At 39.2% G+C, this 26,145-nt stretch overlaps 4 protein-coding genes across 5 annotated transcripts; all 4 read right to left on the bottom strand.

Moving 5' to 3' along the window:
• Positions 1-380: 380 nt before the first annotated feature.
• cav3 (caveolin 3) lies at positions 381-4,163 on the bottom strand. The gene is made up of 2 exons (XM_019263468.2): positions 3,826-4,163; positions 381-2,445 (listed from the first exon to the last, which is right to left on the bottom strand). Exons 1-2 carry the CDS (start codon positions 3,940-3,942, stop codon positions 2,104-2,106), a joined length of 459 nt encoding a protein of 152 aa, XP_019119013.1. The 5' UTR covers positions 3,943-4,163; the 3' UTR covers positions 381-2,103.
• A 3,373-nt stretch (positions 4,164-7,536) lies between these two features.
• LOC104930495 (caveolin-2) lies at positions 7,537-9,150 on the bottom strand. The gene is made up of 3 exons (XM_027279791.1): positions 8,918-9,150; positions 8,103-8,290; positions 7,537-7,778 (listed from the first exon to the last, which is right to left on the bottom strand). Exons 1-3 carry the CDS (start codon positions 9,116-9,118, stop codon positions 7,619-7,621), a joined length of 549 nt encoding a protein of 182 aa, XP_027135592.1. The 5' UTR covers positions 9,119-9,150; the 3' UTR covers positions 7,537-7,618.
• Positions 9,151-12,436: 3,286 nt separating this feature from the next.
• Positions 12,437-17,269, bottom strand: gpr61l (G protein-coupled receptor 61-like). 2 transcript variants are annotated; one of them, XM_019263470.2, is made up of 2 exons: positions 16,892-17,269; positions 12,437-15,908 (listed from the first exon to the last, which is right to left on the bottom strand). In XM_019263470.2, exon 2 carries the CDS (start codon positions 15,851-15,853, stop codon positions 14,561-14,563), a length of 1,293 nt encoding a protein of 430 aa, XP_019119015.1. In that variant the 5' UTR covers positions 15,854-15,908; positions 16,892-17,269; the 3' UTR covers positions 12,437-14,560. The 2 variants fall into 2 exon arrangements, with proteins under 2 accessions (XP_019119015.1, XP_019119014.1); XM_019263469.2 differs by having other exon boundaries at positions 16,896-17,269.
• A 1,142-nt stretch (positions 17,270-18,411) lies between these two features.
• parp3 (poly (ADP-ribose) polymerase family, member 3) lies at positions 18,412-24,333 on the bottom strand. The gene is made up of 11 exons (XM_010745284.3): positions 24,129-24,333; positions 23,682-23,865; positions 23,463-23,588; positions 22,233-22,412; positions 21,963-22,101; positions 20,643-20,866; positions 20,396-20,551; positions 20,215-20,301; positions 19,955-20,132; positions 19,727-19,870; positions 18,412-19,438 (listed from the first exon to the last, which is right to left on the bottom strand). Exons 2-11 carry the CDS (start codon positions 23,859-23,861, stop codon positions 19,269-19,271), a joined length of 1,584 nt encoding a protein of 527 aa, XP_010743586.1. The 5' UTR covers positions 23,862-23,865; positions 24,129-24,333; the 3' UTR covers positions 18,412-19,268.
• Positions 24,334-26,145: the final 1,812 nt, after the last annotated feature.

Below are 26,145 nucleotides of genomic sequence, written 5' to 3'. Positions count from 1 at the left end.
TGTTTAATTCATTCTTAATGGTTCAAGTGTACGAGCCTCCTGGAGTGTAAGCTGTCCACTGTTATTTTAATTACAACACATCATTTACCACAATAATTACAATAATGAGGAGTTACCTGATTAAAAGCTGCACAATAAAAAGGGGGAAAAAAGCAATATCTCTGCAATAAACACTAACTTTGTGAAGCTCATGTGGTTCAATTTTAGTTGAGATGCAGTAAGTACCACCATGAACTGTATTTACAATATAATGATACAACACCACAAACAGAACTATCATTACAGGCCTCAGACAAGTTCATTATAAAGCTTAGTTATTGCTGGAATATTCAACTGCATTATGCTGCTAAAAGTATTGCTTTAATTTTATTCTTGCGTGGGTCACAGGATTAGTTAATGAAGTGCCAAAATGACGTTTTCAAGTAATTACTTCCCTTGTAGACTTGATAAAGTGACCTTTTATAAGGCAGCTGCACAACTGTGGAGAATATTACATATGGAGAAATTCTTTGAAGTCTTTTAATGGCAACATTTGGCAAGTAGTAGAGACAGAACACATCAAAGACCTTTGCTATGAATTTCATGTTCAGAAACTGGGAGTCATTTTTCCATCCGTTAAAGATGTCAGTAAGTGTGGAGGGCAGTATGTCGGTAATTATACAAGTTCAATTAATCAAATTAAATAAATACAAAATTAAACTCACGAGATCTGTATTTGCAGAGAATTTGTTGCATGTAATGCATTCATGTATTAGGCATGTTCACCGACACTATAGTTTTGACAAACGAATCACTCTTGCTCATTAAGTTCACTGGTTAATGCAGTTCACTAATCAGAATTATGCCTAATCCGACACAGTGTGCCGTTTCCGCTCATATAAACTCTAACACGATAAAGGAATCAGACAGGAAGAAACACGTTGAGGTTATAAACAAAGACAGGTGTCACTGAATCATCAATAATGGATCTCAAACAGAGAGGAAAGATACATAACAGCAACCTGATGTGACAGAAGGTGAAGAAAATATCACTGAAACACGGTTAAGATGTTTGGTGAATCTTAAAAATGTATTTCCCAAGCCTCTCAGAATGATTTGAAACAATACAAATAATATACTTTCAATCAAACACTGAACCGGCGGTGCAATAAACCTATTGCACTCTCATCAATTGTAAAGTGTCTTTAAATTAGTTTCAGCCCGTATATATTTTGCACGATAGCAGCAAAGATATTAAACCTTTCTACATAATCTAATAACAGTGTGGAACATTCAAATGGGTCTCATAGAGATGTTTTTACTTTACTGCATCAGTATTTGTGTCCATACTTGCTTACACATACAGTACGTCACTGAAATATGCAAAAGTAGGTTTAATATTCTACTCATCACAATTTGATAAAAGGAAGATTTTCCACGTGGTTGGTTCCGAAAATAATTCTCACATCTGAAAGTCACAACCTAAACGTCACTGTGGCGTCACCACAGCAGAAGAGGGAAATACATAACAATATGATTTCTGAATACATAAAGACAAAAAAAATCAGGTAGAGAAAATTCCTTTCTTTTTGTTAAAGCTTTTCTAATAAGGTTACATATTCTGAAATTCAATCAATACAAAGTTATACAATAAATCACACAGCAACAGCATCAATATGATTTTTAAGAATGGCCAAACGTAATGCATACAGGCAGCACTGTCCACAGGTACAGCGGGGTTGGGGTGTTCATTTCATTTGTTGTGACTGAGGAGCTATTGTTTGTGCTTTTTGTGATACAAATAAATGAGGGCAGACAGATCCTCATTATGGCAGGCAGCCCTCTTCCCTCTCAGTGAGGCGCGCTGAGTCCGCCAGGAGTGCCAGAGCTGTCACAGAACCATGCTGCCTACTGCAGCTGTCACAGAGCTTCTGGTGGCAAAAAGGCACACCGGGCATGTCAGGACTCAGAGCGGAGAACTTGCGGGTGGGAGGGTGGGGGACAGCATGTGATGAAGGGAGGAGGAGTGTCAGGGAGTAAGTAAGATGCCAGGACTGATCTTCTGGTGTATAAAATAGATACCACACTTCATCCGATCATACTATAAACAAGATTGTGTGAGTACTAGACTTCTTTGCGCATTGCAACACGGACGCTGCTGAAGATCTTGCCCAGGGCTTCGAAGAAGGGATCACAGAAGGTCTGGATGCAGAGAGAGTAGATGCGGCTGATGCACTGGGACTCAATCAGACAGCTCTTGATACAGGGAACCACAGCCCAGATGTGGCAGAAGGAGATGCATGCAAACAGGAAGCCCCAGAGCAGAGCAACGGGGATACCGAAGACAGCAGACAAGATGCGGTAGCACCAGTACTTTGACACAGTGAAGGTGGTGTAGCTGAGCTTCCACACCCCATCCAGGCTGTGTGTACCGTCAGGCTCTGCAATGACATCCTCAAACTCCACCTGTTGGAAAATTAAAAAAGAGGCTTTCATTAATTCACATCAATGAGTGCATATGGCCTTTTTTTCCACCTCCCTTCATCAGACCACAGTGGGCTCAAAGTAATATGCACATGCCAACGCTGAGTGTAAAGATAATGCTTGTGAACGCTGCAGAGTGTTGGGGTCAAAATTATGCAGAGAAACCAATTATCTTTATGCACTGCATAGAATAAAAAAAAAAACTTGTAGAAGCATACAGGGAAAGTTGTGGACTGACTTTTAATGTTGGATCCAAATATTTCTAAAAGCCCCTTTCCAAGGTTCACCTCATGTAAAATGCATGAGAGTGGCTGTACAATGGTCCATCTTTTTTTCAGTTTTCAGTATGTATGATCTGGTCTTTTGGGCGCTGTCATATTTTTAAGATGGGGCTATAAAATGTTAATTAACTTGTCTGTAATCATGGGAAGCAAATGCACTGCACATCTAAAACCTTTTCTTTTCTTTCAGACCACTGGATAGGATCAGTTTGGAAAGTAATGAGTCGCTGTCCGTTTCCTGCAGAGAGAGCAGCCAGAGATTATCCTCTGAATGAATGGCTGGACATGCACTGTTTTATATTTTGTCTACAAGACCTGGCCTTTTTTGTTTTTTAGCTTTTAGAGTCAAATGCATCGAGAGACCACAAAAGTTGCACACCAGTGTTGTCCAAAGTTGGTAAATCTGATGACTCCAAAGATAAGATTCCTGCACTAACTGGGGTTCAATATATGTTACAGATCCACCTTAGTTTAGTGGCAAGGCAAAGTAAACTGCATGGATTGGAAATCTAAGTGCTAATTTATCATCTACTAACTCCTAGACTGGACTATTAGGAGTAAGGTTAACAAACCGTTCAGTTAAAAATACATAATCAATAAATCAATAGCCTCTCGTGTTGAGCAGACATGTAGCTCATACTCCAAAATAAGCCACGCAGACACTAAACTCTTACTCATAAGTCATGATTTACCGCTGTCACTGACCCTGTTTACTGTACATGAACTACTACTGCTACCAATGAAACAAAATATAATCTTAATGTATACTCGGTCCCTTTCTTATAGAAAATATTTTGTGGTGATAACATGGCAACAATCGCAGGATAAACAGTAGTCAACCCCAGTGTATCAGTTTCACAGTCTTCTACCTCAATCCCAAAATAAACTCCATGTTCTGCTCAGGCAACAGGAATAGCACTTGGTCTATTTAAGGGTTTTCCAGACAGTATAATAACTTGTTGTCCTGTCTTTGGTTCTACTAAACACTTTATTAGTTTTCTCATGCTTTCACACATGCAAAGACACAGGTTATGTTCTTAAGCCTTGCTATGACAGGGCGGTGTCTCCATGCTGCACAAACCTTCACCACGTCCTCATTGATCTGCTTGGGATCTCTGTTAATTAGATCGATCTCCTTTGTGTGGCTGTCCTTCACAATCTTTTCCTCATTGGTGTTGTACTGGTACTGATCCGCCATGGTGGGCTTGCAGGTCCTGGATGGGCCAAAGACAGTGAGAGTAAACCTTCCTGGATCAAACGCCTCAGTTCACTTCTGAACCCCTGTATCTCCACTGTGACGCTCCCTCTGGCATGCCAGTGGACAGCTGCTGCAGACGTCCTGGTAAAAATGGAGGCCTGACCCCCACCCTACACACACACACACATAGACACCCAGACACACAAACACACACATACACAAAGTGGACACACACACACACAATGTAATGCGCACACACAGAAAAGGCATGCCTTAAAGGAGAACCCAGGGTTGTGTCACATTTCACATGGACTCGACGGTCTAACTGGGCAGGGTTTGCACAGTGGCACGAACTTCCACCACAGAGTGAGGCAGTGAGCACAAACACACCCTCCTGCTCTGGCTTCAGCCAGTTTCTATGCTAAAACTGAGCTTCATTTGAAAATAAAAAAAGACTTTACAACTAAATTGCACGACAGAAAAGACAAAAATAGACATTAATATTTTCAATACACTTCCCTGGAGCAAACTTATTACTTTTATCATGCTTGATACTGTAAGTCAGGTGGTCCAACAAAGTTAGTAGATGTCACTCTATTTGTTGACATTATGTCATTTTGAAAAACTCTACTGTAGCTCTTCTGTCACTGTAACTCAATAGCCTACACACACACACTTGTAGAGTAGCACTACTATTCTGCACTTGGGAATGTAATATGTTTTTAATCAATACATTTATTGTAAAATTGTGTGGTGGCATGAGTGTTGTTATGCCTGTTTGCCTGTATTGCATGGTAACTTGTAAACGCTGGTGTTTCTTTGCATTTGCTATGTGTAAAAAAAGCATGTTGACATTTAAAAGCATGCAGTTCAGTCATTGGGATGGAGAGAAAGGAAAATATAGCATTTGCTGTTGGATTATACTCAACGTAATCAAAGTTATAACAATAAAGTGCTTCAGTCATTTGGCACTTTGGTCCAGAATAGAGTTCACACAAGGTGTGTCCTAAGCCTTTTCATTCCAGATATTTTCAGATTGTGCCGAGATCAACTATATAAAATTCAATAGTCTCCCAAAATAAGACTCTGATTCACTCTTCCTTAAGCTGTGCAGTTGTTGCTATCTGTCATAGGTTTCTATATCAGCATATTGCATAAACAAACTCCAAAAAAGAGGGGAAGAGGAGGCGGTGCCTGTGAAATGTGGTACAAGGTCTCATAGCACCCCCCCAGCTCTCTGTTGCTATTTATCTCACTGGATGGGGTGTAAGAACAGTACAGGAAGCGTGACTGCGGTGCATGGTTTGGCATTCCCTGCGCTGGTTCCCCCGGTGGCAGAGACAGGGACGAGGAGGGAGTGGAGGAATGGGATCAGACTGCATGTGATCAGGAGCCAACCCAATTAGAGGAGTATTCTTGGTGTGGCAATGGAGAGAGTGGAGGCCAGTTAGGCATGGAGGCAGAGAGACAGAAATAGCTCCGCAGAGATTCATGGTGGGCATACCTCTGCCTCTATGGGTGTCAATGCAATCAGCTGAGACTGCACTGGCTCCTGTCTTTCATTTAATGTAGACAGACATGCATGGCTCACAGATCTATATTTAGAGACATATAGAATGTAATGGCAATAGTGGGTATCAGTAACCCAAGTTACTTTACAAATATAGGTGGTGCTTCCATTGAAATGAACAGTGCTGTGTGTGACACATACATCTTTAATGTATTATTATTTTTCCATATTCCATATTCTGGCAAATGCACTTGTTTGCTGAGTTAGATGAGAAAACTTATACCACTCTCATGTCTGTCACTTCAACACTGTACCCCCAGCAGCTGGTAATCTTAGCTTTGCATAAGTTAGTTTTGTCTAAAGGTAACAAACTCTGCCTACCGCCACCACTGAAGCTGAATGTTATATCTTGTTTTATTTTTATCCATAGCAAAAAAAGAACTGTAAAAACAACGGGTTGTACTTTAACAGGAAGAAATGTGCCAGTGACTCCTTTGGCTGCCTGGAAACCACACAGTAACAACTCCAGGATGTTACTGTGATCAGCCAGGAAAAAGTTCAAAACATAAAACCTGTTTCCAATCTTCCATGCCTGAAGCTTCATATGTGGTATCAATCTGCTGATATACCGCTTGGCAATAAAGTGAATAAACATGTTTCCATAAAGGTCAAAGTATTCCTTTAAGTGCCTCAGCTGATCAGAGTGGCCAGGTATTGTTGACAGCCAATACACTTCTTTACTCTAAAATCAAAGCAATTATTGTCGTACCCAATTCATATACGTTCATTGTGCTCTATAACACATTTTGTTACAGATTTTCAAAACTATGTAATGTCAATAAAGATAGTGTCTAACCTAACGTGATGACACAGACTCCAGTGATATGATGGTAAACCTGTAACTCTACTCCTAGAGTACTAAACATTTATCTTATTCAAATTCATATTGATATATCAAAACATTTGATTATTTTTGCATTGCGGTCAACTCATGTTTTAGTTTTTATATAAAACAGAAAAATGTTATTGATATCTGCAGAAATGTGCTACACTGTATACTTGCTGCTTTCTCGATCTGAATCAGATTATATGTTATTGCTGTTATTTAGTCTATGACTGCTTATGATTAACTTTACCAGGGGACATCTTTCCACAATTTAACTCAATTCAACCAAAATATTACAATTATATTATATATTATAAAATATTATTACGTCAGTCTTATGTCCAAACAAAACAATAAAGATTAAAGCGAGTAAATTACGGTTGAAAAAAGACATTTATTGAAATTAATTAATGTGATTTTATTCAACCTATTTACAATGTCATCAATTTTATGAATGCGATCAATTAGCCTTTCTCAAAGATGCACACTTCAAGAAACAATTAAGTTGGTCTCAACTCACCAAAAATATTTGGATTAATATACAGAATAGATACATTTGTATATATTTTGTTTAATTACAATGGCTTCTTGCTATTCTGCATTATATTTTGTTTAATTACAATGGCTTCTTGCTATTCTGCATTTTAAATCGTTTTAGTATCAACACTTGTTCAGGATCTGGCTGAGAGGTAACTCAGCATCATGAAAACTTAGAAGTCGGCCTGCCAAATACAAATAACAGGTGAGCAAAAACACAAAATAATCACAAACAGTTAAGATGCAGATAAGAATTTATGGTAACGCTTTATATTAAGGTCCTTGTAATAACCATTAATTAATAGGTAATAAGGCCCTTGTAAGTCCTTACAAGATGCTTATTAACATTATTGTGTGTTTATAAGCCTATATAACTGTTAATAATGGCATTATAATACAGTTAATAGCAGGCTATAAGACATTTATAAGCGCTTATAAGAATACAGTTTGCAAATGCTTAAGAACATTAATAAAAGCCTCATAAGTATCTTATACTTGTTCATAATAGCATTACAAACACCCATAACCCATCCATTATGTCTTTGCCATGCCTTTATTAATCTTCGTTTGGGTGTTGTAAGGACTTACAAGGGCCTTATTACCTATTAATTAATGGTTATTACAAGGCGCTTGATATAAAGCGTTACCAAATTTATCTGTGATAGTTAGTATGTCATATGTTACCACTTGCTTTTTCTCTGTACCCACTGTTTTAACCAAACATTTATACACAGTGTGTTTTTCTATCTGCCTTCATCTTTTGCTAGATGGATGGTGATCTGACCACAGCACTTTCCAATACTGGTGAAGAAGGGGCTGATGAGAATGTTCAGTATGCTGCCCCACACGGTCCGGACCCAGTGCATGTTGATAAGAAGGAGCTGCACACTGGGCATGATTAACCTGGAGAGATACAGGGAAGTGGAGAAAAGATGAGCTCATCTCTTTGGTTACAAAAATAGAAACCAAATCAAATCAAATTTTATTTTTATAGCCCAAAGTACATTTGCCTCGGAAGGCTTTTACAATCTGTACAGGGAGTGACAGCCTCTGTCCTTAGACCTTCGGTTCGAGTGAGGAAAAACTTGCCCACAAAAAACCCTTTTAGCAGGAAAAAAAGGTGAAAGAAACCTCAGGAAAAATCTTTATATATTTATTTAAACTGCCTGCTAAATTATCTTTAGCAGTTCATCTGTCTACCTGATCTCAGAGTAACAATTGTCTCACCAAATGTGAAGGCAGCTGAGCACAGCAAAGAGAATCCCTGCTACCAGTGATACCGGCACAGCCAGTAGGAGGGAGATGAGACGGTAGCACCACAATCTGGACACTTCAAACAGGGCGTGACTCCACAGCCACACTTTATCAAAGCTCCGCACGGAGGGAGGCTCTGCAATCACATCCTCAAACGTGACCTTAAGACACACACACAGAGAGAGACACTGATTTCTTGGGGCAGTTTTCCCAAGTGTGGAAAATGCAATACTCAGATATGGAGGCTTAGATATGTAGGCAGAGTATTACAAAGTCTTGACATGCACAGTGACGGGTAATATGCACAAATATACTGCACTAAACAATATTTCCAACCCTATGTACTGACCATAGGCAAGGGAAAAATAAAACAGTATATGATCATGTCCACTTGAGGTCAGTATTATACAGCATATTGATATTTACAACATTTAATTGCAAGTCTTTCTATGAAGGAAGGACAAAATGAAAGTCATTGGTGTATATATTTACATTTAAAAATAAAGGCTATTCTCATCATCATGAATCATCTCCCAAAAATAAAATCTACTTTAAACCTTACATAAATTTCTGCCTCAGTTCAGCTTTGCATTATCAGTGTTGCATCTAGACAGGACTGGTACAGTATGCAGAGCGCGTGCGGTGGGTTTGTTTATTCTACCGATCTGTCAAGTTCTCTGTTTTTCCAGACATACATTACCTACCTCTGCCCTGTGCCGTATGTCCTCTCGAAAGGTTTATGTGCGTTTTATGTTGATTAAATCCCTGTGATGGTGCACATCAGTTACCTTAAGACTCTTGTTGACTCTTTTGGGATCCCTGTCATGCATCAGAGGCCGCGTGTCTCTGTGGGTGGAATTCAGATCTTCAGATTGCACATCCACTTTGACTTCCATCAGTTCCCCTGCTGGTCTCAGGTCTTTTAATCTCTCGTCCTCCATTTCCACAAAGTTGAGCTGTCTTTCTGCTCGGTCGACCGCTGTGGTCATGTCATTGGAAATACGTTGGATGAGCAGGGCGTAGAAGGAGGATGGCTTGCCACTCTAACCTCTAGGGGCTTGTCACTGACACCCAGGTGGAACATAGTGGACTGCTGACTGCGTTGCTCCTTGTTGTGGAATGCCTTTATTGGCTTTTTAAAGGCCTATCTTTCCATGTGACACACTACATGGAGAGACTAATTTAGACCAGCATGAGAAATGTCCAAATGACCATCATTAAAAACCTTAAAATCCGCCTCCACTTCCTAAATATTGAGGGAGTGATGATGATAAGAGGTCACTTTTTTTGACACTGTGCAGTCCTCTCATCACAGAGTTGGCAGTGTTGCACCATTAAGAACAGACTTCTCTGCCCTTCAACAACTTCTTGCCAAGAGCTGTCCAGCTAACCGCCCATCCAAGCTGGAAATTTGCTTTTCCATTGACCCTGACTACAGAAACTGACAGTAGTGTATAACTTGAAGTTTGTAGTTTGAAGTCTAGTTCTCTCAGGAGCTAAACGCTCCACGGGCTTTCATCTTTTCATTTCACACAAACAACTCTATACACTGTATGTAGCTGTCAGTGTAATAGTGTGATGCTTCGAGCTTATGATACATGCCAAACTGTCCACATGCACCGACTGTAAGTAGGCCTAACTATAAATGGCCTTTATGCTTATTGGGTTATTAGTAGCTGATTAAGGTTAATACAGCCATACACTCATTACCTGCTAAAGTACCCTGAGGCAAGAATGAGTTGTGACCTACTCTCAGGGCATTGTGTATGTGTCCCGTGGCCTTCAAGTGGCCATCAGATACATAAGTTCTACTTGGATGCAGGTCATTAAAGTGAATCTATTTACCTCAGACTGAACTATGACTGAACCGTGACTTTTCTTATTGTGTTGTTTTGTAACTTAAGCTGCCATAACAAGCAAATTTCACTTGGAAAAAATAAAGTCTATCTACTTGCTCTTGTGTGATCGAGGACATGATAGCCTGGGTCTTATTATGTATATTCATGCTGTGATCTAAATCTGTATTGTCTGTTTATTATACACAAAACAACACTGTGAGAGCAGTGAGACTGAATCAAAACAGTTAACATGCCAGCTGAAAAATCAAAACATTCAGCTGAAAGACGCTACACTGCACTTGTACTCTTGTGATCCATTGATCAGAGGACAGTCATTAAAGGGCATGTAGCCATATGGCTGTAGTTACAGCTGAGGATGGAGGGATTGGTGATGAATGCCGAATGACGAATCATACATCACCTTCCTCTAAAATCAGCCAATCGCAAAATTCAAATGAAATACCCAGGTTTTAACCAGTAGAGGGAGCTAGGCATGCGTGTGTTACTGGTGTGTGAGGAAAATGAACTTGCACATTTGTTGCACCGCAAGGCTTTATAAACGTACTGCCTATTTTTTCATCACTTATGTGAGCACTGTATGTGTGCTTTTATTTTTAGCAGACAAATGTTAAATCAACCCTTCACACGTTCTCTGACAACAGTATTTCTTTCTGTTTCTTCAGCCACACAACCAATCTCTACCAACCTATGAATAATGGCCCTTGCATCTACTGAACCTTCGCATTTTTATGCATAATTGAATCAGGAAAGACCATCTAAACTGCATATTTCATACAGTATGCCTCTAGTTAGTGTAATTGTGCTTGGTAGCACACTATTTATTTACACTGATCAGAGACATTCCACAGACAAACAGCAATCTGACTCCAGTATCTTATGTACACTAGGACGTCATTCACATTTTGAAAAGAACATGACCAGACACTTGGCAGAACGCACATATCTCACTGTTTGTTGAAAGTTCCTTGAATCCTTCTTGTCAGACATGTCCAAACAAACGTGGAGGGAGTAGAATTCATTGGTATATGGCGCTCTCTGTTGGCCATTGTTTGTCTTTGAAGTGTTTTAAAAAACAAATCCTCCATCCATTTATCACTGATGATTAAATCAGCTGCATTTTCCACTCACACAAAAGCCCAAATAGCTAATTTTGTCTGAGTGTTTGCAGCAATACCAAAGTACTTGTTTTCCTAATGGCAGCGGGACTGCAGTGGTCGTAAAGTGGAGGCAGGCTCTGATCAGTGGATGATTAGTGATGCGTGTGTGGAAACCATGGCAATGTAGAGCCCCTGATATTGTGTTCTGTCTGTGTTTGTAGATCCTCGACTTAACAGATTCTAATTTTGTTACATCTGGCACACCTGGAAATTAATCATTTTAATCAAAACTGGAATCATGAATAGAACTGAAAAACAAATCAGTCACAGTGAAACAACTTATCCTGCCAATTTTAAAAATTCAAGCAATAGAGGCAACACAGATGCACCCTACCAAAATTAAAAACATAAAGTATGCTTCATCCAGATTAGGTTCTGTCAGTGCTTGCTGTCTGACAGCGCTCAGAACCATAAAAATATTTTAAAAATGCTGTTCATGGTGATATCATTTCTACTACTCTGACAGCTTAAATGGTGACGATGGTGACTTGTCACAGTTGGATTTGCTGTGCTTTTGTGTAATATATTGTTCACTTCCAAATGTTACAGAAAAAATGTGAATATTTCAAACAGTCAAACCCAGAACACGGTGTGCATGCCAAGTCATAATTTGTGGTTGGTTGTTGGGCTACAGTGAGCATTTCAAACATCCATCACAAATGTCGTGAATCTTTCCCCCAGTTTGCATGTCTCAGGTCCAGATGAAAATCAACAGATTTTCCCTTTAATTCCCTTTAATTCACTTGTTTCACTCCCTGTACAGATTGTAAAGCGCTCCGAGGCAAATGCACTTTGTGATTTTGGGCTATACAAATTTGATTTGATTTGATTTGATTTGATGTGATTTGATTTATTCCACTTTAAATGTTTACTGACTGGATACACGCAAGACCTCATGACTTCATTTCCAAAGACACCAAAGTGTGTATGCTGCCATGCCTAAGTGTTGCCTGTGTTATCGTTCATCTGTTTAGCCCAGATTAGGTCTTTGACATATTTTGATTAAGGAGTGAGTTTTCTTTTCGCAGCTATCAGCCTGATGAGATTACATTGCTTGTGTAACAACTCCCTACAGAAAATCAGTAATATCTGACTCAGTGGGTAATCTTTGCTCCTGCTGTCTTCTGTAATCCATACCATGTATAAACCGCACTGAGGTCCTAAACATCTGTAAATCTCCAGACTGACTATTGGACGTCTGCAAATAAGTGTGTGAATCCTTTCAAGAAACCAAGAGGCACCATTGAAATATGATACAAGACAAAAAGAAAACAAACCTACAGTACCAATATACAACTTGATTAGACAAATTCTTTTTTTTTGATGAGACAGAATCAACGTGCTGGGCTCCAGCAATCACACCTGCCTTTCCAGATGTTTTTGGAACATGTCTTTCTGTTCTGGTTTTATTCAACTTGAACTCAAAAATACAGAGTTTTGAAGGTCGTGAATAATGATGTGATGGATAGTGACAGAAAAAGTCCTTCAGACAGGTCACAATAAGAGATATGATGGTAATCCAGACTGTGCCCCTAATTTGTATTCATAGATTTGTACCTAGAGTCAGTTTATTTTTTGTTCCGTGCCTATTGTTATCATTGTATGGAGACAAGGGTTCATGAAATTCAAATCTCAGCATGCATGTTGTAAATTTTTTTCACCTCAAGCAGCTGTCATGTCCTGAATTCTGAGGCATCTGATAAATAATGTAAAATTTGACCTGTAGGTCTTGTGATTAGACATTTGTGATGATAAAATTAAATGAGATAAACACTTAGACAAAGAGACAATGAGTATAAAGATAGAAGAACTCAGTAATCCAGGATGATATCCATACCCACATTATGTGCTGTGTGTTTATGTAGAACAGTACTTGTATCCTCCTGTTGAGAAAGCTAATGCAGTGTTCACCTCAATGTATTAAATGCACAACCACAGTTATGTAAGAGGGGTGTATACCCCAGTTTGTGACAGCCATACAGCAAAATGGTGTTTGCCGTTATTTGCTTTAACCACACTGTTCTTCTTTATTCGTCGTGTCTGCTGTTTGTGAAAGACTAATACAAACAGTAGAGGCCATAAAATAGCACTTTGTTACCACTCTCAGAGCATTATCAATGGCTGGTAACGATTTCCATTGCAAATTTACCATCTCACTGTACCCGTGTCGCTACTATAGCAGTCCATATTTGCAGGGTGTCTTGTGCTACTTTACCCTCAGCCTCTGTTTACATCCATCTGAACCTATACGCTCTGTGTGTGTGTGTGTGTGTCAGTGTGCACCTGGAAAGCAGGCATGAGCCAGAATTAGTCGACTCCAATCAGGATCTAAAGCTAAAGTATACATCAAGCCGAAAGGTCTTTGTTGCTATGTGAGTCACAGGCACACTCAATCTCCATGACAACATGGATAGATGACATTCACCGTCTATCAGCGTATCTGTTGCACACAGGAACTCCGAGGTATTGTCTCTCAGATTCATGAGAGCTCCTGTGGCCGCTGTGTTAGTGCTCCAAAAGGATTATTTAGTGATATGTGGGAGTCACACTATGCTGCTGCTGTTTATCAAGGTATTCTTTAAGGACCACTGCTTGTCAAAATCTACATCAGTCACCATATACACATTGTTATTGACATGAAAAAATGATACAGTTAAACTCATATTCATAAGGAATATAAATTGTTCCGATTAAATACAAAAAACAACATTTAAATATCCATCCGATCATGTCCTTGTTATTGCAGTTACACTCCAGATTTTCACATTTATAAACATATAAAATATTTCTACAAACATCATTAAAATCAGGTGAACTCTAACATGAATGGAAACAAAGCACAGGGAATCACTACTTCAGTGTTTCATGTTACAGTACAGCCATAGCACCTTGACATAAAATGAAAAAGCCTACCTGAATTAGACAATAAAAGGCATTGGACATTAGAGATGCACTAAAGAATAGGTTCACTTTTTTTAAGTTTACCTTAAAACAATGCTGACATGTCCATATTTACATTGGAAGGATCGTTGGTTGTTATAGTTGTTCCTCTTGTCCATGCTGGCAATAAAGTGATCCCCTCATGTTGGAGACAAAATCCACAGTCATTGTTCGATGGTAAAAAAAACTTGAGGCTTCAGGAGGTGGAACTATCCAAATCAAGTGGGGACTTTTGCACACGACAATGACTGTGGCTTTTGTCCAATATCACTTCCACTGAAATTTCTCTTTGTCACCTGTATGAACAGCAGGAACATTTACAGTGACAAATAATTGTTTAATGGTCAGTATTGTTTTCAGATAGACCTGCAGTCAAATGTGAACCCATCGTTCAAGAAAAAATGGTCTGCAAACGTAAAAATCTGACATGGCCTATATGTTAGCACTGTAGTCCATAATTCATGTTGGTCAATGTCTAAGCGTGCTCCTCTGGTATTTGTCCAGGGATCTTTATCCCCTGATTTGTAGTGTTTCTGGGATGGGAGTTGTTACAGCCAGATGTGTTTTCAGCTGTGCTGCTGGTTCTCTGGATAAACTGGAGGAAGTTCTCCTGAAGGGAACCTTCGTGGCTGGATGCCCCAAACTCTGACGGTTGGGTCAAGCAGCAGCGTCGAAACTTTACCAGCTCCTCTCTGATCTGCCTGTTCAACAGCCCGTAGAAGAACGGGTTAACCGCAAAGGAGGAGTAGGCTAGCCAGGTGACCGCCTCCTCTAAGTCTCCGGGGCTCTGCATGGAGCCAGTCAGAGACATTTGTAGGTGAAAGATGAAATAGGGCAACCAACAAACCAAGAACTGGCCCACAATAAATACCAAAGTAAGGGCAGCTTTGCCACCGCTGAAGGCCCTCTCTGGAGATAATCTTTGGGGCAGAGTGCGGGTGGTGGAGATCATGGTGGTCTGGCTGTGGATGGAGTCTGAGCGATTCTTAGCAGGGCTTGCATTTGCCCATGTTGGCACGGCAGGGACTTGCTGCAGGGCTGCGGAACGGGCCACCTTGTATACGGCACAGTAAACAGCAAAGATGACTGCAGCAGGAACCAGGAAGCAGATCACACTGAAGAGCACAGCAAACACACTTCTGAGACGACTGTGGCTCGCATGGAGAGAGCAGTGAGCCGCGGCAATAGAGCTCTGATGTCCATACGCCGGCCATCCAAACAATGTGACCAAAGCTAAGAGGACTGACTTAACCCAGATTAGGACCATGACGCCAATAGCGAGGTTGATGGTCATCTTGACCTCGTAACGCATGGGGTGTACGATATAGAAGTAACGCTCCACGCTGATGGCCGTGATGGTGAGAATCGTCAGACAGATGAGGAAAACATTGAGAAAGATGTAAACCTGACACTCCAGAACAGTGAACACCACAGTGCCAAAAAACGGTGAGCTGGATATGATACCCAAAGGCATGAGGAGTATGGCACACAGTAGGTCTACTCCACAAAGGTGGCACACAAAAGCAAACCTCTTCAGGTGCGGAGCACGAGCAATGGCCACCATCACACCAGTGTTGCCCAACAAAGCAATGAGGTTAAGGGTCACCATGCAGAACAACCCAAAAAGGTCTTTGATCTGTGACTGGGAGCTTGTGACGACACCCACATTGGCAGGAACTGTAGGATTGGGCTCCCATGGGGCAGTGGTGAGATTTGTCACTGAGTGATTTGGCACAGAGGCTACCATGGGACCGGTCTTGTCGGCCATTATTCATCCACAACTTCCTCCATTTGGATCTCAGATGCCTTCATATATGGCTGTCCTGTGTTGAGAAGACAGAGAACAGATTTTCAAAAATAAATACTGCAAATATATAGCACATCCATCGTTCTGTATATCATATGTTATTACCTCTATCCATATAATATGTAGGAATAGTTTGACATATACTGATGCAGGATGACTTTTGATCATTTAATATCATGTTGAATAACTAATAATATGTTTCAATTACATTTTTGATGATCTCTAATTCAAAACATGTGAACTTACATGTTTTAAATATGAACAGATACACTTGTAAACTGTACAATAAAAGTTGCATGTTATGTAATATCAATATTAACCTCCTTGAGGGCCAGCCTCCTTCTACACTGTTAAAGAGGTGTGAGGACAATAAGCAATGACACGCTTCAGTGGTCTAAGCTGTTTGCTACCGGCAATCGGGGTAAAGGTTTTCCCTTGTTTTTAGATCCAATTAAAGTTAAAAATAATAATAATTAATAATAATATAAACCTATTTGTCAGTGAGAAAGGAGCATGTGATATAGGAGATGGTACTGTATATTCAGCCAAAGGATGGATTTAAGAGTAAAAACAGAGCGTGAGTGTGCAAACAAGTTTGTTGGATGTATGGACAACTTTATGCAGTGATATTATAAATCCATAAATATTTCAGAAATGCAAGTCACTGACATGTTAAAGGTCAATCACAGCTTTCACCTGCTTCATCTTTTTAAAGTTCTGAACTTGCCGTGTATACAAAGATATTCACCACTTTGCTGAGTGGTATTGCTATTAAGTCCCCCCCAAAGTCAAGACAAGCAGTAGTTTTGAAAAACATCAGTACTTGACTTTTATCCGCTCTGCAATAATGTGCTGATAGTAAGTATAAGGAAAACATTTTTAAAATATTTCAATACTTCATATCTCATTGCAGGAACATATAGATTTGTTGAAAGTAAAAGTCCACCTAGAATTTCATAAATGAAAAGTATATATATATATATATAAAACAGCACTTACTTACCCATGATCCACTCCCTGTTTGTGTGGTTCAGTCAGTTCAGACCAAACAGGTTAAAGCTCCTGTTGAAATGCCACATGTGTTTAGATGTTTAGATAGACCCAAACCAGAGAACGTGCTTTATTTTATTTCTTTTCCTCAAAAAGTCCTGAAAATCTATGCAATAAAGTCCAGTTAACTTAGTCTCTGATGTTTGGTTCTTCTGAAGAGAGGCTGCAAGGGTCCAAACTCATCACACATGTACATCTCCAATTAAAGAAGTGCCGATCACTGATTCCATGATGATTTTAGATGGTAAATGATGTTTCCTCTCTCTCTTCCAGTAACCCTGTCATTCCTGTCTTGTGCTGTGTATGGCAGTGACTGTCACACATTGTATTGTGAGTGTTTTTTTTCTTTGCTTTCAAATAGACACACACTTCACTGTCCCACTTCTAGAGCACTGTCTTCCCTGGGTCCTAATTTCCACCAGCTTCAGGGGAAACTCATATTTCTATCGAAATCATTACTAGATAATGGGAATGCTCTGCTGACAATAAGTAAAGGATTGACTGCTGTCTATAGAGGCGATTGGATTATTTTACACATCAATCACCTGTACTCCATAACAACAGTTCACTGCCATTTCCATTTCCATTAATACCCCATCCTAATATGACTAAATACCAAGTACCTAAATGTTTTTCTTTATTAAATTCGTCTCAGTGCTGAAATATAAAATACAATAATATACATTTCATTCATTACAAAAAGTCTTCATTTAGGATAAGTTAACCAGTATCTCTAGCAACTGTAGTAACTTGTTTGAGCTGTTTAGTGTTATAAATTTTGTGAACTCCTGATCTGATGAGTAAAACCAAAGGTCCATGCAAAATTAACTTAATAGTTCAGTTTATGTTAGATTAGATTTTCAAAATAAAATTTAAAAAATCACTACTAAAAACAGAACGGTCATGGGTAGAATAAATAATAAATCATTGTCTCTGGATGACTTTTCTATTTTAACTCTATTTTTTTAGAAGAGGAAAATAAAATCAAAAGCTGTTAATACACATCGCTCAGTCGTTTTCAGTGCCAAGATGAGGTCAGTATATTACATTTTAGTATTACATTTACAGTTTGATTTAGCAGTCTTTTAAATCCAGGTATGTTAGGCAGCAGGATTATTATCCAAACTCAAAAGTCACATAAAATGAACAGAATTATTTGATAATATGCATTTCCAATTTGTTATACAGGATATAAATTTGAAGTTTAACTTTTACTTAACTTGATAGCCTGTAGAAAGTTCATTAGAGACCATCTGTTGTTGTTTAATTTATTCAAACACTGTCATTACTGTGCTGTGTGTAAAGTATTACTGTATTGCCTTTTATTAAATGTAGTCAAGAGGCGCAGTGAAAATGTCCACATAAAAACGTTTAGTAATCAATGACTACTACATAAGCTACAACGCTGGAAACTGCAAGTACACATAAAATATCCAAGGTCAGCATGCAAAAGGAAAAACAGTAGAAGGTGGAGGGGCACTTCAGTTTATTAACTAATCAATGATTCAAGCAATGTCTTAGTGCAAAAATGCTGAGGCAATTGCATTACAACGGAGGTTGCTCATTACTGACACCATATGGTGACATTTGTAATGACGCTAGACGACCTACTGGACAGGAAATCTGCCCAGGCTATACATGACTTACATGTTTCGTTACTTTGCATTGCAGAAGCACTTTCATAATCTTTCATATAAACTCAAAACATTAGATTTCTACCCGTGCTTAAACATTAGCCACAAATTGCACTTTATACCTCTGCCTGTAAACGTATCCCTGCATAGAGTATCCTATTTACTTCTGCTCTACCATGATAGCATGATATAAAATATCTGTATAACTGCAAAAGCATGCATTGAATTCCTTCTACATACCAAACATATTCTCTTTCTTAACGAGAGCTTCATCATTACCACTCTGATTAAATACAGTGTTTTTTACACAACAGTGTGCAAAAGCTATGCTACCCAAACCACAGCTGAGATGCCAAGCAGGAAACAAGGTGCAGCATGTTACTCGAAAACAAAACAGTGCAAATCGTATAAAAATCAACATCAAGTAAGAAGTGAAAAAGTAACCTTATTCATTGTACAGGGTAAAGTGAACGCAGTATTTGTTATACAGACAGTGCAGTCTACACTCACTCCAGTTAAAACATAAGGCACAGAGAAATATGAGTCATTTATGCATCAATGTAGGCATATCTGCACAATAACTGTAATCATGAAGAGAATAATCGTATTATTGTAAAAAGACAGCATAGCCAAGCTTTTCAGGAAGAACTATAGAGGAAACGAGGGTCTTCTTCTTTCCTTGGGTTGAATTATCACATGTTCAGCTCCAGCAGGTAGCGAAGGCGACACTGGCTCTCTTTGTAGATGAGATATTCACTGTTGCAGAAGTGGCTATCTGAGAACTGGGGCTGATCTATGGGCTTCCCCTGAGGCACAGCGACCTTCTTGCCTTCTAGGGTGATGAAGATGTCCTTGGATGGATCTAAAAACACATGAATAAACAACTTTACCTAAAAAAAAAGATGCGGCATAATGCCATAGAGTGGTTCTCAAACACTTAACTGAAGTAACTGAATGAGGCAAGAAGATTTTTTAATCGAAATAACATGTTCTTAACATGTTCTGTAACATGTTCTTAACATAATTTGTGTGTTTCTTTCCGTTGGAAACTCTGCACAAAAGACACGTGGCTCTCTCAATATACTGACAGTGAGCTTGAGCCTGAAGCAGGTTTAATTTTACTGTATTCAAAACAGAGGAAGTATTGTACCTGGTTCCACTGATCCTCGTGCCACCACACTATCATAGCCTGAAGGAGCCTTTTTTAAGGAAGCGTTGTCTTTGGTGATGGTATTTTCTCTGCCGAGAGCTACCTCACTCAGGAACATCACTCCAGTATTTTTAGACGTGCGCACTAAAAATGAAGCAGAAAAAAAGTGACGCATTACTATTGTTATTTTTATATTATTCAATTCGTTGTCTTTTCATGCAGCCTTACCATAACCCGCAGACTTGCTGTTTTCAGATGCAAAATAGATACCGCGACCAACACGGCCTCCTGAGTGGGGCATTATCCTCAGACCACTCTTCAGGATAGCTGCCACCACCGCTATGTTTGTACCGTGCCACAGCAGACGGCGGTTCTCCAGAATGTCATTCTCGCTGAAACGCTCTCCCTGCAATGTGTAACATGCTGTATGTGTTAGATCACAGGACTTCAGTCATCACATGAAACAAGACTGACCGTATAGTTCTTACCTCCGTCTCTCGATCAACTTCCCAAACATTGATAATTTTCGGGTTACAATAGCCACCTGAAGTCGTTTTCAGGTATTTTTCTATGATCTTTAAAAGGGGAAAAATGGAAGAAATGGAGGATGATCTGAGATCAGTTATGATTTCTATTTACTGAACCTATTTATCACTTATGACACAGTACCTTGAACATTTCTGAACTCTTGTCCATTAGTGTAAGGCTGCAATTGAGAGATTTGTAGTCCTGGTCTAGAGTATGAGGAACTGTCTCTATCATATCTTCCAGAGCATTTTCAGTCTCTGACTTCAGAGTCTGGGCAAGCTCAATGTCAGCCAGCACCTTTACAGAGCGTGAAAAATGAGAGAGAGTTTAGAAAACATCATAGAAAGACAGCTCATTCCCATATGTAATCTAACAAAGAAAATCTCACCATAAGCATCTCCTTCTTCTGGTCGATGATTTCTTGGGTGTTGATGGTCGGTGGTCTGTTCCGTCCAAAGTTGTGCGGGACTGTGGTGAAAAACTTCGACGAAAGTTCTTGAAGACGTGCGCTTGTTTTCTTTTGCTTCATGGCTGCCTCGATCTCCTCCAACACTTCAAAGCCCTTTGCAATCTGCATCTTACTGAGTTTTCCCAAAGGCATCTTCTTGATGTCTGCATAACATCCACACACCCACACAAAAAACACAAAACCCAACCAGACTAGTTACTGTATGTTTTCTTTGGGGTTTATTTCTAAGAAAAGGCATCTCACACAGTGTCATTTTAATTGTTTAACTGTTTCTTGAATTACTTCCAAACTTTAGGGAGAAACATGCAATAACAATGATCCTGTGTGAGCAAAGCCCAAGGTAGTTTGAGATAAGGGGTAAAGGAAGACTTTACCCTTTGGTTGATCATTTACATGTCACATTTTACACTCTTTTACACTCAAACCTCAACTACTGAATGTCACACCGTGGTGAGGTCAAGCTGGATTTTTGTTATGTCTTGTCATTTACTGTTTTATTTTGAAAGATAACTCTCCTCTCGTTTCAGGTCACTTGCCCTTCCTCATGTCACCGGTCTGACTGTCTTCCCCACCCTGATTGTTTCGACCTGTTCCCCATTTCCCTCATGTGTGTATATATAGTATGTGTTTCCCCTTGTCCCGTGACGAAGTGTCTTCGTACTTTCTGTCGTCGCACCCAAGCTTTTCCATTGACGCCAAGCCTGTTCCACGTTTCTTGCTTTGTAAGTTTCACAGCCATAAGTTAAGTATAGATAGGATTTTTGTAGCCTGTTTTCGTCCTGCGGGATCGTTTTCTGTTTGATTGCTTCTTTCCTTTTGATAAAGTTTTTCATCCTCTGGGATCATTTTTGTTTCTAGCCAGTTTAGGAGATTAGGTCATAGATATAGATAGTTCTTTTTCCTCCTCATTTTTAGTGACCGTTTTTGTTTGATACATTTTATTAGGTTATTCCTTCCCATTTTGGTGAAGCGCCTTTCTTTCTAGTTTAGAGTTTGAGATTTTCAGAGAGAGTAGCGGAGTTTTAGTTAATTAGAGTTCTGGTCAGTGTAGCCATTTTTGTTGTGATTTTTGTAGACTGTGTTCCAGCAGCTCGGAAACAATAAAAGTTTCTTCCAAACCTGCCTATTCCACGTCTGAGTCTGCCGCTTTGTTCTGGGCCTGACACTGAAAGTCAAGCTGAATAAACAAAAAGTCCAACAGGCATGTTACAGGGCGTTGGCAAACTGAAACACACCCACCTAGGTTCATACATTCCATCGCCTCCTTGAACATGTCATTGCTGAATATGAGCTCAATGAGGCTCTTCGTAGCGTCGTCGAGGGTGCAGGGTAGGACATTTTTAGTGACTCTGACAGACTTTCCATCGACACTGTCCACCTGCAAGTACAGGTTTTGTGAGATTTTGCTAAGGCTTACACTAAATTGCAAAAGATTCAAATATTTGACACAAGTTCTTTGATGTTTCGTTAAATGCTCCTTGTTTTAGCGTGACACACGTTTGCCTTTACCTTGACCTCAGCATCCTGCTCTCCATCCACTTCGATCAGGGTGTACTTCCCAGGGTGAGACACAAAATTCAACCTATCGCTCCAGTTGTTCTTTGTCTTGTCCTTAAACTTTTTCTCAAAGTCCTTGATAGCATCCTCAGGCTTTCCATATTTGGTAAGTTTGTTTTGTCCGCTTTCCCCCTAAAATGAGATTAGAGAAAAGGCATATATAATAAAATCACACAAACATTCACTGTCCAAACTCCAGACATCATCTCCACCATATATTAAACATCATCAGTTATGCTAATGATAACAATAATTAAAACAATTACCATATTGTTTAGAAAATAATACTGAAAGCACACTCCTTCACATTACGTGTGCAGTAATAATTTGAACTAATTAAGGATCTGTTGTAAAAATTAGGATTATACTGGGGTGCAGATGTTTTAACTCATATAGAGAGAGTGTGTGTGTCCTGTTTTTTGCATGTCTCGTCCACTTCCCTTATTTGGCCTGTGTTTTACTGAGGCTGGCAGGGAGAGATAATTATAAAAATAGTACAAGGATAGGTTAGGGAAGTATCATTTGGATATGAAACATAATGCTCATTACTGAGCAGAAAACCAAAAAAAATATGATATGATCTGTAACAGTGGGGAGGTGTCCGAGACAGCCCATTTAAAAAAGAACCAACTGTTAGAGCTCCTCGAGGAGCCTTTTCTCTGTAACCCCTTTTTGTGTGTTGCACTGTTAAATGCTCCTTCTTGTACAAGAATAATAAATTCAACTTAAACTTTGATACTTTGAATCCAGTCTTCCTTATTCAAGGGTTTTTCTCTTTAAACGTTTTCCCGTAACAGGATCCACTTAGCATATTTGTTTTAAGCCTTATAAAAGTAGATATACAATAAAATATCAGGAAATGTGACTGTTGTTATTAATACTGTAGATGTTTTCATCCCACTGTACAAGAGTGTAAATACACTGTTGCCCATAAAATTGGAATAATTTTGTTTTTTTAGACACATTCCTCTTTTTATATTCCTATTTCTACACATCAAGTTAATTGTGGTTTAATTCTCACTGGGATATGTTTGGAAGAGCCTGATCAATAAAGTTTTGAGAAGAGACAAAAATAAATTACATTGTCACAATCATTTCATGACAAGAGGTAAAAATATTTTTATTCCAACTTTATGGGCAACAGTGCATTTATGAAGAAAATGTGTCGCAGGACAAACTTACCACTCTGCCCCATCGGTTCCACAAAAAGTAAGAGGCCTTTTCTGAGAGAACTTGAATGACATAAAACTTATTGTTGTTATTTCCAATGTTTGTCTGGTTGAGCATACAGTCATAATCTTCATACACCTGGAGGAGACAACACAGAGGATTTTCACTTTAAATATCTTCGCTGTCAGTCATTCTCATTGTTGGAAGTGAAGGATACAACATGTTTCTCACCTCTGCGCTCCGTGCCACTTGACACATCTCATCCACCTTCCTCTTGCCTTTCACCTGAGGCCCTGCAGCCAGAAGTGCTTCCTTTGCAGATGTGAAGGCATCCTTTGCTTTGGGTGTCTCCTCTTTCGCCTTCTTTCCACCTGCCTTGGCAGCAGAAGCAGCTCGTCTCTTTGGTGCCATGATCCTGGATGAAAAACAATCTTTAAACTTGACATGTTTGCCATTATGCCTGGACAAGCTCAGACATGCCTGCAGCTGCAGTGGCTGCAGTTAACCCTCTCTTGCTCTTCAACAGCATGCATGCATGTACTTACTGAGTTATAACCAATCAGCTGCTGTGTAATACCATAAATAAAAGCAATGCACCTCTATGACATAATAGTTTTGTTTTGTAAGAAGGCCGCCGGTGAGCCTCCTCCCTCCATGCTTTATTATAAGACGACTCACCTTTTAAACTTTATTTAGGTGTGTGCCGGGCTGGGGGACAGGAGAGGCGGACAGACTGCGTCTCTTCGTCGCTGTGGATGGTTCACGGTGGCTGTCAAGGATTTTCGGGAAGTTTACATTCAGTTTACAGTGAGAGGAAGAGGAGGAGCGAAACTGTAGTCTCCCTATTTTTTCCATTTGCTCCTGCTGGGTGGAGCCATGAATGTGTAGCTGCAGAGCTTCCCATAGTTACACCGCCATCTAGCTCAGCCCTCTGTGTACTGTCTCTCTATTTACTTGTATGTGCAAATGTCACATGTTGGTACTATAATGAGTTTATGCTTTGGTATTTAAATTTATTATATTATTTATTTATTTTATTTATTTATTTAAATTTCCAAATATTCCTGATTTTTACTTTTACCAGTTAATTCGAGAGATGCCTGAGTGTTTACCAGTTTCATGAAAAAGTTGTTTTGGGGTTGAATAGAAAGGTGAAAGGAGATTTGGAGACCGGGGTAACAAAAACAAAAGAGTTTGCTTTATCTGAATATGTGAGAAAATTAATTTCTATTTCTATTTTCTCATCTTTTAGATTTTATAGCGCAATTATTGTTAATTCCCAAGCTCCCTATGTATCTCCTCTCTGATAATAAACTTAATGTGTAACTTTTATCTGCTAAAATTGAAAAACAAAAGACAACAAGTGTGATGTAGAAAATGTATGTGTGTATGTTTAAAGTGTGATCAAAAGACTCAACATACATTACACGATTTGTAGCTGTGGCACATGGACTTTGAATCTTTCCCCTATGGACTACAGATCTGTGAACACCTCTAAAAAAACAGCAGCTAAAGGCCCACCTCTGTTATACTTTTATAAATATTTTATTTCTGTTTTATGATGCTTTAATATTTATATATGTGTTTGTAACGTTTGTCTAATTTATCTGGTGGAGCACTTTGTTTTCCTTCTGCTATATAAATACTTACTTGTATAGATATTAGTGAATGTTATGGTACAGGTGATGCCGTTGGCAACAATTTCCATTGCAGCCTGTGTTTGATCGTGACATTGTGTCCTCCATTTAAGGAAATGGTATGATTTGTCTGTCCAAATGATATAATAATAAAGTAAATTGTTTTCTGAAGAAAATATCTAGTATCTATTACAGCAAGGAGTTGCAGTACATCCTGTACCTGGTTTCTATAATCAATAATTTGATGATGGGCATAGATCCAATAAAGTACGACAGTGCTCCAATTATCTGTCTACTTCATTCATATGCAAATACTCTATTTACAGCGACCCCAGGCTTTTCTACATGTTGCAGTGTGCAAGATTAGATCAAACACTGTGGACACAAGATGGCAGTGTTATATCACAGATACTGTATGTGTCTATTTTCCAAAGCATCTGCCGTATGTACACAGGGGTATTGACTGCTGTGTATATTCCAAGGACAGCTTTAGTGGATTTTATCCCATATCAGCAGATGATGATATTTGTGCTGTTAATTTTCATGTAGAGACTGTTTGGTCTTGGCAGATGGTGTAGATTGAAGCTGATAAACATTAGACGGCTCAGATATCAAACCCAGACTGAGTCCAAATTTAATTTGACATCATCATATATTTTAAATAGTCTGAATTACAGTTCTCACACAAGTTTAGGTAGTTTTTTTAAATTTTATTTTAAACTTTTCGGGCTGTGACTCAAGAGGCAGAGCAAGATGTCCGTTCATCGCAGGGTCGATGCTTCGATTCCTGGCTCCTTCTGTCCACATGTTGAAGAGTCCTTGAGCAAGACCCTGAACCCATGCATGGCAGCTCTGCCACTATCATGTGTATACATGGTGTGAATGGGTGAATAAGAAGCTGGGTCCGAAAAGGTTGAAAAACACTATATATGTGCAGTTAATATAGCATATTATAGATATGTACCTGTTTGCAGCAGTAGACAAGGATGTACATGATATGTAACAATGTAGTATGACAGCATGTTTGGTAGATTTGTACAGGTTAAGACTACAAGTTT

This window comes from Larimichthys crocea, chromosome VI, assembly GCF_000972845.2.
Source record: "Larimichthys crocea isolate SSNF chromosome VI, L_crocea_2.0, whole genome shotgun sequence".
Lineage (NCBI taxonomy): Eukaryota > Metazoa > Chordata > Actinopteri > Sciaenidae > Larimichthys > Larimichthys crocea.
This window is presented reverse-complemented; position numbering and strand designations above follow the sequence as displayed.